Genomic DNA, 16,635 nt, shown 5'->3' on the forward strand with positions numbered 1-16,635 from the left:
GACCCAGACCTTCAGACATGTGCTGTGTCCTTAACTCAAATTCTAAACAGATTAGGAGTGTTATATTTTTAAATCTATCGTTATTTTCAATACCACGCGCAAATGTGAACTAGTTTTTGAAATACCCCTAATTCTTTACCGAAGGTTGGGCCAATGAATGGCGCATGCTCAGTGCGAACAGGGAGTGTTGGAGACAGCCAACAGTGCAGGGAAAGGCAAGACGGGTGAAAAGAGAAGCCCGTCTTCCTTTTGAAAAGGAAAAAATACGTTGACGGAGCTTCGTTGTATGTCCTCGCTTCACACCCGGCCATGCCAACGACACAGCGATGTATTATTACTGCAATCGGAATAAAATGAGCGCTAGTGCAGCCGGGCCTGGAGTGGAGAGTTGCGGGGCCGGGTGTCCGCATAGCGCCAGCCGCTGCTGCGGGGGAGGAGGCTGCGGTGAGCCCGTCAGCGGTGACGGAAGCTCGGCCGCTGCGGCTACAGCCACCAGCGCTGCTCCAGTGCGGAGCTCAGACAGGGAGAGCAGCGTAGCCGAGGCCCAGGCGTTCCGCGAAGGGGACGATGCCACCTCCGGCGATGCGGATCCGGCCCAGAAAATGAACGAGGGAGGATTTTTTACGAACGGCGCTGCCGATATCACACGGAAGGGAGACGAATGCGCGGATTCGGGGGAATACGGCGGAGGACGCGGGCGTTTCTGTAGACAAAGCACTGGAGCGGGAGAGGATAACACCATTAATATTGATCACGAAGGAGCTGGTTTGCGGCGTTTCACGAGCGCTACGACAAGAAGGGACGAGCGCAGAGCGAGCGCGAGACTGCCACCGGTGCGCACCGCGAGAGTCCAACGCGGACACACGGCGCACGCCGAGACCGAGATGATGACAGCCGCTGCAAGGTGTGGTCACGGGAATCCCGAGCCCGCGGTCATCAAGCGCCGGGGATGCAGCTTCACCCGAGCCTCCAAGAGGGTGTGTTTCTCGGACGCCGTGGCCCGCGTTTGTTCCAATGGTGAAGCTCCCGGGAAGGGCTCCGCAAGCAATGCCGAGACTTTCAGGCGCACGTCCTTGCGGCGTGTCCACTGCGAAAACACGACCGGAGCCCAAAAAATGAATTTCGCAGCGTGCCCGCCTGATGAAAGTGCCCAGCTGCCCACATGCAGGACGGCGAAGGGGCGCGTCAGACTGTACAGGGTGCGCTCATTTCTTTCCAGCTCTGCCAACCATAACAACGGGGTCAGCGGAAACGGTGCCCCTCACAATAGCCTCCCACCGCAACCCTCCCTCCAAGCCGAGCCCGAACTTTGTGATTGCGTAAAAAAGCCCCTGTGTGCCCTCTCCATCACTTCTTCTCAGTCTGAGAGTGGGCCTCCTAACGGGGCAGAGCCAGAGCCACAGAAGTGTGAAGGTACAGGCGTGGGCATTGATGCACAGGGGTCTGAGGGCCCCAGCACTGAGCAAATAGAGGAGGTGAGGGGTGAAGCCGAACGCAGGCAGGCAGAGCTGGAGGGTCGGACCGACCACCTCTGGAGGCGCCTGCAGGCCGTACAAGTGAAGCAGGTAGAGAGGCATGTCACGCAGCAGTTGCATGGCCTGTACAGGAGCCTGGGCTTGAGCTGCACCAGAAGGCCCAGTGCTGCCTCCAGAAACTCGGCCGAGCTGAGCAGGCTGGCGTGCAGCTGCAGCGAGATCCTCCGGACTGCAGAGAGTGCCCTGGACTCGGACCACACGGCCAGCAGCTCCGGCGGTGACAGCGACAGTGAGGAAGATGAGGGATTGGAGAGAGGGGGTCGTCGCTTTAGACCGCTGCCAATAAAATCAATGTAAGCTTTCCATACTATGCTTAAGATCTCTTAACCCTGAGTTAAGGAATGTTTTTTTCTCCTTAATGAGATGCCAAAGATAAAAAAAGCGGAACAAGAAAACCCAGGGTTGAAGGGATAGTTCACCCAAAAATGAACATTGTGCTCATTTACTCACCCTCATGTCCTTCCTAACCTGCATGGCTTACTTTCTTCTGTGACAAAAGAATATATTTTGAACAATGTTTATACCCAAACAGGTTTGGTTCCCATCGACTTCTATTGTATGGAAAAACATACTCAGTCAATGGGAACTGAAACTGTATGATTCTAAACATTCTTCAAAATAAATTATTTTGTGTTCACAGAAGAAAGATATGCATACAGATTTGAACCAAGATAAGGGTGAGTAAATGATGACAACATTCATTTTGGGGGGATTATTCCTTTAAAATGACCCTTTTAAAGCGATTTCAAATGTTAAGCGCTCAGCCTATTTTTATATACATGCATGTACACCTAAATGTACATGTGTAGAAAAGCTTCAGATAACTCATTGCATATTGATGTTGCCTTTCGAATCACCACTGTACTATACAATACATGCTGTTCTGGCTGTTGATTCATGGCTGCCACATTGAGAGGTTACAAAGCCATTTCATGCCAGGCTGTTGGGAATAAAATGGGTCAGAAGAAGCTTCATTCTCAATTCTTTTAGGACTTCCAAAACGGTCCACTAGGGTTGTATAAACCATATACTTTTCTCTTTGAAATAAAGTTTTTTTTTATTGGCATTTATGGTTCCATGAAGAGACTTTGACTTCCATGGAAACTTACCAATGCACAAAATAATTCTTTATAGTGTAAAAGGGTTCTTATGATTATTAAATGTTCTTCATAATAAGGAGAAGCATGGATATTTTAAGAACTAGTCACTGAAAGGTTCTTTGGGGAACCCAAAATAGTTATTCTATGGCACCACTACAGAAGCACCCTTTTAGAACCTTTATTTTTTAAGTGTGTTGAATGCAAGTTGCATTGGACAAAAATGTCATATGTAAAAAAAATAAAAAACCTTACATCACATTGTTTTATGCATATACTCATTATTTAGTTTCTTCTCTTTCAGTGTCACTGGCAAAGAATGGCAGTGGGCGGAGAGCAGGGCGTGGCTTGGCAGCAGGTGGGTGTGGCTGCAGACTCAAGTATCGGAGCTTGAGTATCGGATCCGTGCGCTTACAGAGCTTTACGCACATCTTCGACAGGGAAAGGTATTCTGGGTGTCCATGTGTGTGTATTTTTGGATTACTATGGGTGGATGGATTCATCTCTATTTTTTTATGTTTTGTCCAGGTGCGGTCCACTTACTCTGTCCCTGACACGCCCCTCAGAGCATCAAACCCCTCCCCCGCGTCACACAACTGCAAGTCAGTGAATAATTTAACTCGCATGCAAACATACACTGGTCAATTTTTGGATTTGACATTTAATGTACTATTGCACTACCCCCTAGGTTGTCCTCAGCTGGTGATCCTAATAGGAAATGGCAGACAGAAGACACCGCTACTCTACAAACAGTGCCCAGTCCACCTTCTTCTGCCGCACGGGTTCGGCCGTTACTCTGGCAACGACGTCACAGACTCGTTCGCCTGGAAGATTGCACAGCACTGGGGTCAAAGGTGAAGATGGTCTCAGAGTTGACCTTGCTGCTGCTTTTCTGTTATGCAGTGTAACTTTTATTATTATTGGCTGCTCTTCATTTTGAATTATGCCTTAAAGGGAGGACAAAAACAAGAATCACAACTTGAATTTGTGTGTCCCTCTCAGGCGGTTTCGTTACAGTGCTGGTGTGAGCCACCAGCTGTGTGTGTGTTATGTGGTGGTGCTCCTCCTCGCTCCCCCTCAGATAAAGAGAAAGGTCTGTGGATGCGTCAGACCTGGCTCGATATGTCCGTTCACCCTGTCCTCTCAATGCCATCAGGTGAGATCTTTATATTATCTCTGTATAATCTCAAGATTATTTGTTTTCTTTGTAAGCACAGAATTGTGTATATTTAGCTTGTATTTCAACAGTACAAATTGTACAAGGCTGTTTAAATGTTCTTTTATGTTGATGTCCTTGAAAGTAACCTTGAAAGTTATCCCCCGTGTGGCTTTCACATTACAGTGGTCCTGAAATTTGACTTTTTTTTTTAATATTATGAATATAAAATATTTATGATGTATGTTTTTATTTATTCAAAAATACATTTCTATTCTAAATATATAAACACAAAGTATAACTGTAATATATATTACTTGAATATAATTATATAATTAGATTTTATATATACACACATTTATTTATATATATACACACACAAAATATAACTATATATATAAATATAACTATATATATATATATATATATATATATATATATATATATATATATACACACACACAATATATATATATATATATATATATATATATATATATATATATATATATATATATATATATATATATATATATATATATTTGTGTGGCTCTGTAAGTGTCTTTATACTTTTTGGGGCCACTGTGAATGAAATGTGTGTGGGAAATACTCATTATAGTCACATTTACTTTTTACCTTAATGCTTTGAATTTCCTCCATTGCAGATTCCCCCCTTGCACTGCATTGTGGGATGCGCCCGCTGGCCGGGCACCACTCTCATAATTCACTACAGATGACAGACATGTCATCGGCGTCCTCTTGGCCGGGGAGGCAGGGCCAGGGACGAGTTGGGAGAGTGAGGAGGAGACTAGTTTGTCCCCGTCCGCCCAATGCACTGCCTCGTTTATTTAACACACCTGGTGGGTGAAATATATATTGTCACTAATATTAACACACACACATAAACAGAGCATATACTGTAGTACACAACCGTTTAAATATTTGGGGTCAGTAAGATATATATTTTTTTAATTGTTTTAAAGTTTATACTTTCATTCAGAGTAAAGACATTTATAGTGTTACAATTATAAATGCTGTTCTTCTGAACTTCCTGTTAATCTGAGAATCATTCAAGAATTTGTGGAAACAGCCTTGTTGATTTTCAAAAAGTTAACAAAATTGCTTTTGTAGGTGGTTCTGGGTGCAGAAGCCAGAGGGGTGTCATTTTTCCTAACTATCTTCATTCACGAGCTCCAGATTTGTCCATTCTGCCGGCAACACCCCTAACAACAGACACACCCACTCAGGTACATCTGTTTTTTTGTTTGTTTGTTTTTTTTTTCATAAAAAAGATGAAAAATTCTATGTGTTGTGGATGCTTCATAAATCTCTCTCGTTCCTCAGCCTTTGAGAAGGAGAAGAGCAGAAAGCTCATTTGACATTGACAACCTGGTGATGCCTTTGGGCCTGGCTGGACTAAGAGCACGAGTACAAAGACTACAATACAAGGAAATTATCACACCAAGGTATAACTAATGCAGCCTGATCTCCAAAACCACTACACTGAGTATGCACTCACTCAAAAATATTACAAGAATGAGCGATTACATAATGAACATTTAGCTTTAATGAGTCGGACTTCCTGTGGTCCTTCTGTCAGATAGCCATTGTGCAAGTGGCTTTGGTTTCAAGTAATTTCCCATTAATTATTCAGACACAGTGCCAAGTATCCACTGTTTCCTTGTGTCCCATCGTTTATAAAGTAGTACAGGTACGTTCCAAACCGGAGCAAGACTGGCCAAATTACCATACAATGTAGTTACATTATATTATAAGGAAGCTTAAAAAGTAACAACAGTGTAGTAGCATACTGCTATGGGTTTCCTGTGGCGATACTGATAACTTGAGAGCAGGATCACTGATGGCTTTATATATAAGGATACCAGATATACACAACTTCTGAGAGCATGATTCAATGAACTCTTATTTTACACTACATTTACTTAAAATTCAGTAATACATTTAAAAAAAAAAATTTGTTGTTTGTTGACGTGGCATTTAGAAGATTTGGGATGTGTGAGAAAGAGAAACTGTCATGTCTGTTAATTAGCCAAGCCAGCAGGTTTTTTTGGCTGATGCTGGTAGTCTTAAACTGTTGGCTGATATATTAATCTAGCACTATTGTTGATGAAAAATGTGTAACTTTGTGTCCTGTGTCATGTGTTTAGTTGGAGGGAGCTGGACTCTCTCTCAGGGGTCTCTAAAAACCAGGAAGGGGCACATGCCCTGTCGTTCAGTTACAATAACATACAGCACCAGCCCAATGGGGAAGGACTGGACATTGAGGAGGAAGAGGTGTGTGTGTATACCTTTAACAAGGTTTTTTTTTTTCTTAAGACACCTGGTATTTTGTCTATTGATTTTCTCCACCATTCAATGTATAGGTGGAGGATCTCTCTGACACTGTGTTTCTGAGCCGCCATGCAGTGTGTGAGAGCAGAGAGAGGAGTCGGTGGGGGAGCTGGGCTCGCAGACGTCGCCGGAGCAGGTGAGAGAAATTTGTGTGTGAAATAGTGGCATATGTGATGGAGAATATTTAAACAGGTGTCAGAATTGTTTAAATGGGTGTTAGAATAATGTTTTTCTACAACAGGGATCAATTTGTAATTAAATATTTCCAAATGTTGTTTATTTGTAACATATTTTGGGCACATTCCCCAACATATTAAGCCACAGGGCTTATTAGGAAGATATATATAAAATATAAAATTACATAAAAGAAAACAACAAAAAGAATACAAAATAAAATATAAAAGTAACATAAATAAATTAATATTTAAAATTAATACTTTTTATTCAACAAGGATGCATTAAATGGATCAATTGACAGTAAAGATTTCTAATATTACAAAAGATATTTTTATTTTCTACTCACCTTTTATTTTCTTACTTTCTATTCACCAAAGAATCCTAAAAAAGTAAGGAGGCTGCTGAAATTCAGCTTTGCCATCACATGAATAAATTGTTTTAAAATATATCAAAACAGAAAATGGTTGTTTTAAAAATAAACAATAATATTTCACAATATTACTGATATACTGTATTTTTGATCAAATGAATGCAGCCTTGATGTGCTTTCTTTCAGGAACCTTAAAAAAATCTTACAGACCCCAAATTTCGGCATTAGAAGTTAGCAGTAGATTGCGTTAATGTAATGTCACATCACAACTTTTACATAAAATAATATGTATTTGTGTAGTTCACAAATAACTTATACATGTACATTTTTTCAACATCAAGAATGTAGGTTAAAATTTACATATGTATAAAGGTTAGCTTGGTACTAAAGCTTACACATACGTCTATTTCATGCACTCTCTCAATTAATATGTGGCCATAAAACAGTGGGTAGTTTTATAATAGTTTTAGATTAAGTATAGCATGTCAAACTGCAGGACACTGCGGTCACTGCTTGAAATTTCATTCTCTGCTTGACTTCCTCTCTCAGATCTTCTTCCTCCTTCCATGGGGATGGGAAGAGCTCCAGGGGATTGGAGCAGACACCTGGCTCTCCAGACTCCAGGCAAAGTCATTTTGCAGAAGGAGAAGGCTCGCCACGCAGCCCCTTCTGTACTGGAGCAGAGGATCCCTTCAGCCAGACTGAGGATGAACAGCAGGTGTGTGTGTGAGAGGAAGAGGGTTTAACGTTCTGTTTAACTTCATTATTGCTATTACCATATAACATCCTGTAGTTCAAGAAATGTCTGCAGTTTTCTGTTTCTCCATGAATCATTAAATCCTTGAGTCGTCTTCTGGGGGCTGTTTGTGAATCCTGAAAGATATATATGCTTAATATTCTTTACATTGTGAGAGAATATGAACGCATATAATAAACCCCAGTGTTTTGGGGTTTAATAACCTCAGTGAATCATCATCAACTTCTACATTTGCAGGCTGTGCTGCCATGGGAATGCCGGTCGTTCCCCTTGCTGGAGTCAGAACTTCAGTGGCTGCAGGAGGAGGAAGAGGCGGAGCCCGATGAGGACCCGTGCACTGCCAGTGGCCGCAGCCAAAGCACGGACTCGGGCATCTCTGTGGGCAGCCTGGAGCTCTCCCCGAGGACCCCTCAACCCCCTCAGCAGCACTCAGGCACAGAGCGAGCCACCCCTCACACACTGTCCTGCAAACCAGCCACCCCGACAACAGTCTCTACAGCTCAGGATTCTCCCAAACTTCCTCTTTCCTTATACTCGTCCTCTCCGTTATCATAGCGCATCATTTGTCTAGCCGTTTTTCTGCTCTAATATGAAAACAAAACCACATGTCCCAATGCCATTGACCCTATCAACCTATTTATCTAACCACGAGCACCTTGTGTCCTTTTTCCCTGAACCCTCTGGAGCCTTACATAAACCACAGAGCCTATTAATTATAATGTTCCCTCAAACCCTCACTCATTCGCCCAATAACAAGTGCATCTCCACCAACAGCCCAGTGTCCCCAATGAGCGTCTCTGGTCCTTCCTTATACATCCTTTCAACTCTTCTTCACCAGCCTGCCCCCGATACAGCTGCCGTTCAATCTGATGCTACTGTAATGAACAGATGGTGTCTGTTTTTCCATTGTTTATTCATTTTTTGGGCCTGTCTAAAGCTTTTTCTCCAGCTATGTCAGTCAGGCATTTTGCTTTTTAGTTAAATCATTGTGTTTAAAGTGCTATGCTGTTTTTACAGATCAAGATGTTACGCCAACAAAGGACGAGCCCAAATTGAAAGCTCTTGGTTATTGATCTCCATATAAAGGCACTACATTACCCATATTTTCTGTGACTTAGTTACCTTATTCATGTGTTGTATTGTATGTATTCCACAGACATGTATATGTACTGCCGAAGAATCATAGCATTTAAAGTCTGTTACATGCTCTCTGGAAGCTACCTGTGTCTTTCCTTCTTCCTTTTGAGCTCAACACAAGAAGTATTTTTGATTTCCATATGACGTGTGTGTGTGTGTGTGTGTGTATTATGTTAAAGGAAGAGTGGTAGTTCTTGTGTTGATCAGAGAGTATGTATGTGTGTGTGATTTAGACAGGTCTGCTGTACTGCTGCATTAGGGGGTAGCGTTTGTGAATAAAAACATCATTTTGTTGGAACACAACAAAACACGAGAAGATAAAAGTAAATGGAAGTTCTATTTGATGCTCTCAATGCAAAGACGTAATCAAAGGAATAAACACGTAAATGAGAACTATTTTTGCTTGATGCTTATTTGCTTTACTCATTTATTATTTATGTTGCTGTATGGAAGCACATTTCAATCACATAACATGAAAATCATGCTTTGGTAAATCATAATTGTGAGAAGTCTTGACATAAGTCTATTTTTTTTTTTATATATATATATATTTATAATGAAATTGCCATAGCTACTACTTTTTATGTTAGTTTCGACTTTTATCTCAATTAGTAGCCAATGCAAAATTATGATCAAAAAGCAAGTTTTTTTCTTACCTGTCGAGAATGGGCTTTCATAAAGAGAAAGAGAGAAACTTACCCCATGGAGTGCCAACCCACTTTCTTTTTCTGTAATACACAAAGATCTTGGCGTCTTCATACATTGAAAGAGGTTGATTTTAAACGGCAAGACACAAAAATAACATTAAAGCATACTATTATTCATAAAAGTAGTGGACAAAGCACTTGACAGCGAATGTTAGTCTTTTTAATCCTACTCTAACATATTAAATTCCTATATAAACTGGTTTGTTATCCTTTCACACATTTTAAGGATTAAACAATTACAAATAAAAGTTCTTTACAATGTTTAATAGAGACACAGAGGCAGTTTTGATATTGCACGGCGGGACAACAGCGCCCTCTTTCTGGCGGTCATTAAGAACATCCCTTGCAATAGGTGGCGCTAATGCGCTAAAACAGTCCGTCACACCCATATAACGAACCACGGGGTGGATCTAGAGAGGAAGTAAGTAAATACATCGCATAAGACAACATACTGGTGAGAGATCTTTGTTTAAAATTCACTACTGAAAAAACAAAAACAAAAAAACTCATGTGCAATATAGATATTACACTGGTGCTCGTTTTATAAGATAGACAACACAGTTACTGATTTATGAATAATTTGTACAGACAGACACTGTCTCGTGCAGCCACTCCGTAATGTATAACGTTAGACAGATAAACAGATGAATATCTCTAACACATCAAGTGAAAAATAGATACAATATTGCCATTAACCTCTCCAAACGTACTGAAAGCATATTATTTGACGAGGTTAAGCATGTTACAAAAAAACATGTTAGTTGTTGTAAAGCATTAACTTTATATAATTGAATAGTGAATTGGAGACATAAAAATACTTGATAATTGGTTGAAACTTAAAATGTTTGAAGTACATAATAAGCACAATAAATAATTTTACAATGTAAATGCACATTTATTGACATCCAGGTAGTTCTTAAGTAGATATCCACTGTATTTTATGAAATTATGATATAATTTATTAATCGTCCTTAATTTATAAAAATTTTCCTTTTTCTTTCATTATACAATCATGTGAAAAAGAAAGGATACTCCATTGAATTCCATGGTTTTCTGTATCAGGACATAATAAAAAAAAATAATCTGGTCCTTGGCAGGTCTTAAAATTTGGAAAAGAAACCCTTTGGAAAAGCAAAAGTAAAGCCAAGATGGAAAGCCATGGGTGACATCTAAGAACACTAATGATTCAGTCGCCTGTAGATCCACTTCTAGCAGCAGTAACTTGAAGTAATCATTTTCTGCATGACTTCAGCAGTCTCTTACATTGGTTTGGAAGAGTTTTAGCCCACTCTTCTTTACAGTGTTGCTCCAGTTTATTAAGGTTCGTGGGCATTGTTTATGCACAGCTCTCACCACAGCATTTCAGTCTGGACTTTGACTGGCTATTGCAACACCTTGATTATTTTATTTTTCAGCTGTTTTGATGTAGATTTGCTGGTGCGCTTGGGATCTTTGTCCTGTTGCATGACCCAATTTTGACAATAGGTTTATATACAGAAGAGTTCATAGTCGACCCAATGACTGTGAGGTGCCCGGGTCCTGTGGCTGCAATACAACGCCAAATTCATCAGCCCTCCCCCAGCATGTGTGACTTTTGGTATGAGGTGTTTGTGCTGATATGCTCCTTCGGCTTTCATCAAACATAGCGCTGTGCATCACGGCCAAACATCTCCACTTTGGTCTCGTCTGTTTAAAGGAAAGTGTTCTAGAAGTCTTATGGTTTGTTCAGATGCAAGACCAGCAAACTGCCAAAACTTTTATGGAGGTGCTCACACTTGCTGATGATCAGTTAATCAAAGGTATTTGATTAGCAGTGCCAGACCATTACTTACCCTCTTAATTCTTATGCTAACAGTAAGCAATTGTCACCCGTGGCTTTTCCATTGTGGCCTAGTTTTTGTTAAATAAATGAAACGGTGTGATATGTCATGTGTTGTTGTTTATTCTGAGGTTTTATTTTCCGAATTGTAAGACCGGCCAAGGACCAGATTATTTTATTATGTCCTGAATCCTGATACAGAAAACCATGGAATTCAATAGGATGTCCTTTCTTTTTCACATGGCTGTATATATATTTTATAATATAATTGACCAAATTCAGGTAAATATGTCTACATTCTGCAATATTAGGGATTGTAGGCCAAAGGACACATTACCAGACAGTAGCTGAAGTAGGTAGGTCACATGTAATCAAGTGATTAAATAGTAATGTTCATGCCGACTATGCCAAACTGTTAGACTGAATCTATATGCCAGAAGTCTTTATTCCAGTCTCTACCAGATCCTGTCAGAAGGTATTTGTTTTGTCTGATACCCAAAACCAGTTACTAAAAGTGTATCGTGTCTGGTATTCAAAACTGTACTAACTAAACGTCATCTGTCAGCCTGAGAGGTAAGAGCAGGAAGTAGAAAATAAAGTAATGATTATAAAAATTGAGCAGGGTTTATTGAATCTTGGTTGCCTATGTTTCAATGCTCAGACTTTGTCTGGACTTCATCTGACCAGCACAATGTTTTATTATACCAGAAAAAAAATCAGTGGAGAATTGCTGCTTCACAACATGATCATGTGGCATTTAAAACCTTGAAATGGAAACATTCTCTCATCTCTAACTGGTGAAGACAAATGTCCCTTCAAACTGCATAATCATCAGACTAAACAACATTACAAGCTTTTCTATAAAAAAAAAATCTTTAGATCCTTCAGTATAGGGGGGAATGCATAAAAATTCATTTTATTGGTTGATTACATTTCCAGCAAAAACAAGCAATAACAATATTTGCAAACAATTCCTTGCAGCATTTCTGTGGGATCATGGGGGTTCACGGACTTACAAGTTTTGTGGAAGGAAATCGTCTGTTCTTCACAGATATGAGACTGCGAGACTGCCGCCTTGTGATTGATGGGTGTAGTTTGTATTTTCGATTATATTTCAACTCTGGGTTGGATCAAGCACGGGGGGGAGACTACGACACGTTTGTGGCGTTGATTCGACAGTTTTTTGCAGCACTTTCAGAATGTGCCGTGCAGGCGTTTGTTGTGTTAGATGGCGGGATGGACCAGACGAATAAGAAGTTCAAGACACTACAGGAAAGAGCCCAAAGAAAAATCCGAGAAGCTCACGCTCTTTCCCGAGGATCTCGCGGTTCTGTTCTTCCTCTGCTTGTACGTGAAGTCTTCATACAGGTCCTTTCAGAGCTTGGCGTACCTTTAGTTCAATGTATTTCCGAAGCTGATTTTGAAATAGCCTCTCTTGCTAAACACTGGGGATGTCCAGTTCTGACCAACGACAGTGACTTCTACATCTTCGACCTCAAAGGTGGCTATCTACCTTTTTCATTCTTCCAATGGAATAACGTCAGTGGTAAGGCCACGGAACGCTTCATTCCAGCACGCAATTTCACCGTGAACTGCTTCTGCTCGCATTTCAACCACATGAACAAGCAGCTCCTCCCTCTATTTGCTGTTGTCATCGGGAACGACTACACTCCTGCTAAAATAACCGAGATTTTCTTCAGCCGCGTGGAGCTCGAAAGAGTACCATCCGGTCGGAAGTATGGACGTAGTTCCAGTCCTCGAATCGAGGGTTTTTTGCTTTGGCTGTCTCAGTTTACCAGCCCAGTAGATGCTCTGGAGGAAGTCTTGGAGATTTTGGGTGAGCAACGGAAAGGAAACTTACGTACGCAGCTCTCCACAGGAATGCAGGACTACCAGCTTCCTCAGAGAAGCAGTTTGGCTCAATACTTCTCAAGTCCCCAACCTGCGCTTCCAGATGCCCAGGGGCTCCCAGCAGCACTGGTTTCTAAACCCGAATGGCTTTTAAGGATGGTTGCATCAGGTAAGCTGTCGTCCTTTGTCTTGGATGTGCTTGTACACCAGAAGGTTCTGTTAGTTGCACAAGTGGAGAATAGTAACCTGCCTAGCAGTCATACAACCTCATTGAGTATCCGAAAGACTATCTACAGCCTTCTGCTTGAAAAGGCAAGACAGGATAGTCAGACGCCACAGGGAGTCAACCAGAGAGGAAGAGGAAGAGGAAGACAGTCTCAGGGTAAAGGAGGACAACAGTGTGACTTCCCATGTGTTGATGAGTATGACAGACAAGTACTAAATCTCAAGAAAAACACAGTGGAGATTCAGCGACCCAAGTGTGTGCCACAGCTTGATCTCGCAGCAATTGACAAGGTGAGAAATGATTTCTGAATGTAAATATTGTCTGCATATATATTCCTCCAATTACCTCTTGTTTTTTTTTAAGGTGCCTACACAAGTGAAGCTGCAAGTGTTTTTGGGAACACTTAGTGTAATGGACCATGTTTTACAGCCATTACCCCCTCACCTTTGCCTTCCAGTGTGTGTGACATATTTCTGGATGAATAACTGTAAACCAAAGCCCAGTCAGCCTCTACTGCAGGCCATATTGTTGGGACTGGTGTACGGGGAACTCTGCTGGAGAAGGGCCCATCCTAATGGTATCTCTGACCCCTTTTTTACTCAACATCTGTCACAGGTGTTTGGTTTGCAACAGAAAAAATCGAATTGCGAAATTGACATAAATTGTAGATAAAATCTATTATGACGTGAATGACCTTTATTTGCTGATCAACTTAATGTCTTTCAGTTTTCAGAGCTTTAATCACCTTCAGTCATATTGTTTTGCTCTCTCTGTCATACAGACCCACTATTTGGCAGCAAAGCTTCTGCTTCTGTATGTCAGCGATTATCTCATCTGAGGGTCAATCCAGGACAAAGGAGAGGCCTAGATCTGGGTGTGGCCCATTTGCTCAGCCAATGGCAGTCATGCATGTGGGCGGCAATGTTCCTGAACCAGTTACTGTGTTTCCCGTTACCTGAACCTCAATGTGCCTGGTAGGGTATAAAACGAACTCAGTGAAATATTTTTTAGTTCTCATACTGCTGTTTTCATTAAATTATCAACATTATCACCTTATTTATCTGATTTACCCTAAAAAGATGAAAGTATATGGGGGGTAAATACCGTAATCTTTGGCCAAATCAACTATATATGATTAATGAGATTAATCAGATTTAAAATAAAAGTTTTTGTTTGCATAATGTGTTTTTTCTGTGTATATTTATTATTTATATATAAATACACACACATACAGTATATATTTTGATAATTTATATTATAAATAAATATATTTAATATATAAACATAACATATTTTTCTGAAGTATATACATGCATGTGTGTGTATTTATATATACATAATAAATATACACCGCACACACACACATATTATGCAAAGATATTTATCGTGATTAATCGTTTGACAGTACTAATATATATATATATGTATGTATATGTGTGTGTGTATTAATGTAACAATAATACAATTACAACAATTGTTTTATAAATAATTTTATATATTTGATGTAATATCCTCTCTGTGTTTCATAAAGGGTTTTCAGTGGTACTCTGCTGCATGGTCTTGAGGCTGCCATAAGAGGGGGTCACCAGTGTGAGGCTCTGCTTGCAGGGGATGCTGTTGCTTGGCAGCTCTACTCCATCATGCTAGAGGCATTGACAGGTCCTGCAGTATCAGCAACAGCATGCAGGGGTCGAGGAGAGGGGCAGAGACAGGCTCAGCAAAGAGGGAGGGGCCAGGGGGGGAGAGGATGGGGCAATGAAGGGAGATGGAGGGGCAATAGGGGAGGAAGGAGGGGCAGCGGCAGCAGAGGAACGACGTCATCAGACAGTGCTGTGGACAACAGGTTTGCACTGTTGACCTTTGATGACTCTCAGCAGTGGTGGCATTGAAATGGCAGCAGGAAATGATAGATTAGATTTGAAAGGTTAATTTAGGAGAGGAGAATAAAGAATTTCAGAAATAGTTATGTTTTTAACTATGTTCTTATGCGGCCTTTCACTTTATAAAAGCATGATGTGGCTGAGGATGTCAGTGCCACTTTTCAGATGTTCAGTAGCTTTTACCAACTTCATTTCAAGAAACACAAACTTGTTTACTATGAAAATGTTTTACTATGAGAGCTATTATATATGCACTAGGTTAATATGCACTATATCTATTTTGCAGCTGCATCATGAAAATGGTCCGTTTAATGTAGGCTTTTATACTATTTAATTGAATGAACTTTTATGAAAAAGAATGTGGAATTTGTATATTATCTTGGGACCAATATTTTGTTGCTCTACACGCTTTTTATAAAATATATTTAATTGTGTGTGCTGTAATTTGCAAGTATCATGTTTTTAACAGGATCTGATTCCTCTCCTTAATTAGGTAAAGTTTGATTATTGGCCAATGAGACGACAGCTAATATGGTGTAGTCGTGACTGAATACAGAACTTCAGTGATATTCTGTTTCAAAACAGCACATACTCTCTTGGTTCCCTGCTGTTGCTCTGGAATTAACTGTAGACTGAAATGAAGTGACAAATTATCAAGTATTTTAGTGGGTAACTTTTCATGTATTGAAAGTATCGCTTATATTTCAAAGTATTTGTTTCTGAGCACAAGCAAAATGGCTGATGAAGTGCTAATAATAATAATGATAATAATAATAAAAAACGATTTTCTATAGCGCCTTGAAAGGTACATCTCAAAGCGCTTTACACAATAAAAATAAATTCTGAAAAATATGTTTTAAGAGCAGATTTGAAAACTCTAAAAGATTCAGCCTGTCTGATCTCAGAAGGAAGAGAATTGGTGCACAGTGAGTGAATGAATTGTGATGAAATAATTAATTTTAATCTCAAAAGGTGTTGACTGTAATGACTTCTCTCTTTGTCCTGGCATTTTAAGATAGGCAGTTGAATATGAATTATAATTCATCTTTGTTGTATTAAAAAAAAGATTACTGTGTTAAAATGTGTTTGTATAACTTTAATAAACGCATTTGAAAATCTATTAAAATAACATTTTGTATTTAATTTTTTAGTTGTATTGCATATTTAATATATCATAGTAACTAAGTTTTCAACAGTTTCTTGAGGAGCAAATCTACAGACTGATTTCAGAAGGATCGTGTGACTGCAGAAAATTCAACTTTACAAGAATAAATTGCATTTTAAAATATATTCAAATATAAATTATTCTTAATTTTATAATATTTCACCATATTCCTGGTTTTACAGTATTTATGAACAAATAAATGCAGCCTTGGTGAGCAAAGGACAAAAAACTGTCCCTAAACAAAACGTGCTAATGAGTTTACTTAATTTTCTAGACACAATTTACAAATCAAGTGACCTGCTACCTAATAAAATTTGGAAATATTTTCACATCGAGTGTTTAGGATGTGATGGTCTTATGATTGACAGATGCGCCGTTTTGTACAGTTTAAAAAACAACAAACAAA

The 16,635-nt window shown here is 40.0% G+C and overlaps 2 protein-coding genes across 4 annotated transcripts; both read left to right on the forward strand.

Moving 5' to 3' along the window:
• Positions 1-179: 179 nt before the first annotated feature.
• Positions 180-8,979, forward strand: LOC306885151 (KAT8 regulatory NSL complex subunit 1-like). Its single transcript, XM_079441507.1, has 12 exons — positions 180-1,828; positions 2,937-3,078; positions 3,161-3,234; positions 3,321-3,486; positions 3,635-3,788; positions 4,454-4,648; positions 4,920-5,035; positions 5,133-5,254; positions 5,957-6,083; positions 6,173-6,276; positions 7,237-7,405; positions 7,682-8,979. The coding sequence occupies exons 1-12, from the start codon at positions 327-329 to the stop codon at positions 7,997-7,999; spliced, it is 3,189 nt and encodes a 1,062-aa protein (XP_079297633.1). The 5' UTR covers positions 180-326; the 3' UTR covers positions 8,000-8,979.
• A 706-nt stretch (positions 8,980-9,685) lies between these two features.
• On the forward strand, positions 9,686-16,204 carry aste1b (asteroid homolog 1b). Of its 3 annotated transcripts, none has more exons than XM_079442570.1 (5): positions 9,686-9,709; positions 12,089-13,474; positions 13,548-13,761; positions 13,966-14,158; positions 14,716-16,204. In XM_079442570.1, exons 2-5 carry the CDS (start codon positions 12,104-12,106, stop codon positions 15,071-15,073), a joined length of 2,136 nt encoding a protein of 711 aa, XP_079298696.1. In that variant the 5' UTR covers positions 9,686-9,709; positions 12,089-12,103; the 3' UTR covers positions 15,074-16,204. The 3 variants fall into 3 exon arrangements, with proteins under 3 accessions (XP_079298696.1, XP_079298695.1, XP_079298697.1); XM_079442569.1 differs by having other exon boundaries at positions 9,692-9,742; XM_079442571.1 differs by lacking the exon at positions 14,716-16,204 and having other exon boundaries at positions 9,701-9,742; positions 13,966-14,294.
• The last annotated feature ends 431 nt before the right edge of the window (positions 16,205-16,635 follow it).

The sequence above is a fragment of the Barbus barbus genome (assembly GCF_936440315.1).
Source record: "Barbus barbus genome assembly, chromosome: 19".
Taxonomy (NCBI): domain Eukaryota; kingdom Metazoa; phylum Chordata; class Actinopteri; order Cypriniformes; family Cyprinidae; genus Barbus; species Barbus barbus.

Excerpts from the sequence above, each read along its gene's own strand:
- LOC306885151 (XM_079441507.1), top strand. The coding sequence starts at position 327 with ATGTATTATTACTGCAATCGGAATAAAATGAGCGCTAGTGCAGCCGGG. Across the intron at positions 3,235-3,320 it reads CCCGCGTCACACAACTGCAA|GTTGTCCTCAGCTGGTGATC; the intron begins GTCAGTGAATAA and ends ACTACCCCCTAG. Across the intron at positions 5,036-5,132 it reads CAACAGACACACCCACTCAG|CCTTTGAGAAGGAGAAGAGC; the intron begins GTACATCTGTTT and ends CTCGTTCCTCAG.
- aste1b (XM_079442570.1), top strand. The coding sequence starts at position 12,104 with ATGGGGGTTCACGGACTTACAAGTTTTGTGGAAGGAAATCGTCTGTTC. Across the intron at positions 13,762-13,965 it reads GAGAAGGGCCCATCCTAATG|ACCCACTATTTGGCAGCAAA; the intron begins GTATCTCTGACC and ends TCTGTCATACAG. Across the intron at positions 14,159-14,715 it reads CCTGAACCTCAATGTGCCTG|GGTTTTCAGTGGTACTCTGC; the intron begins GTAGGGTATAAA and ends TGTTTCATAAAG.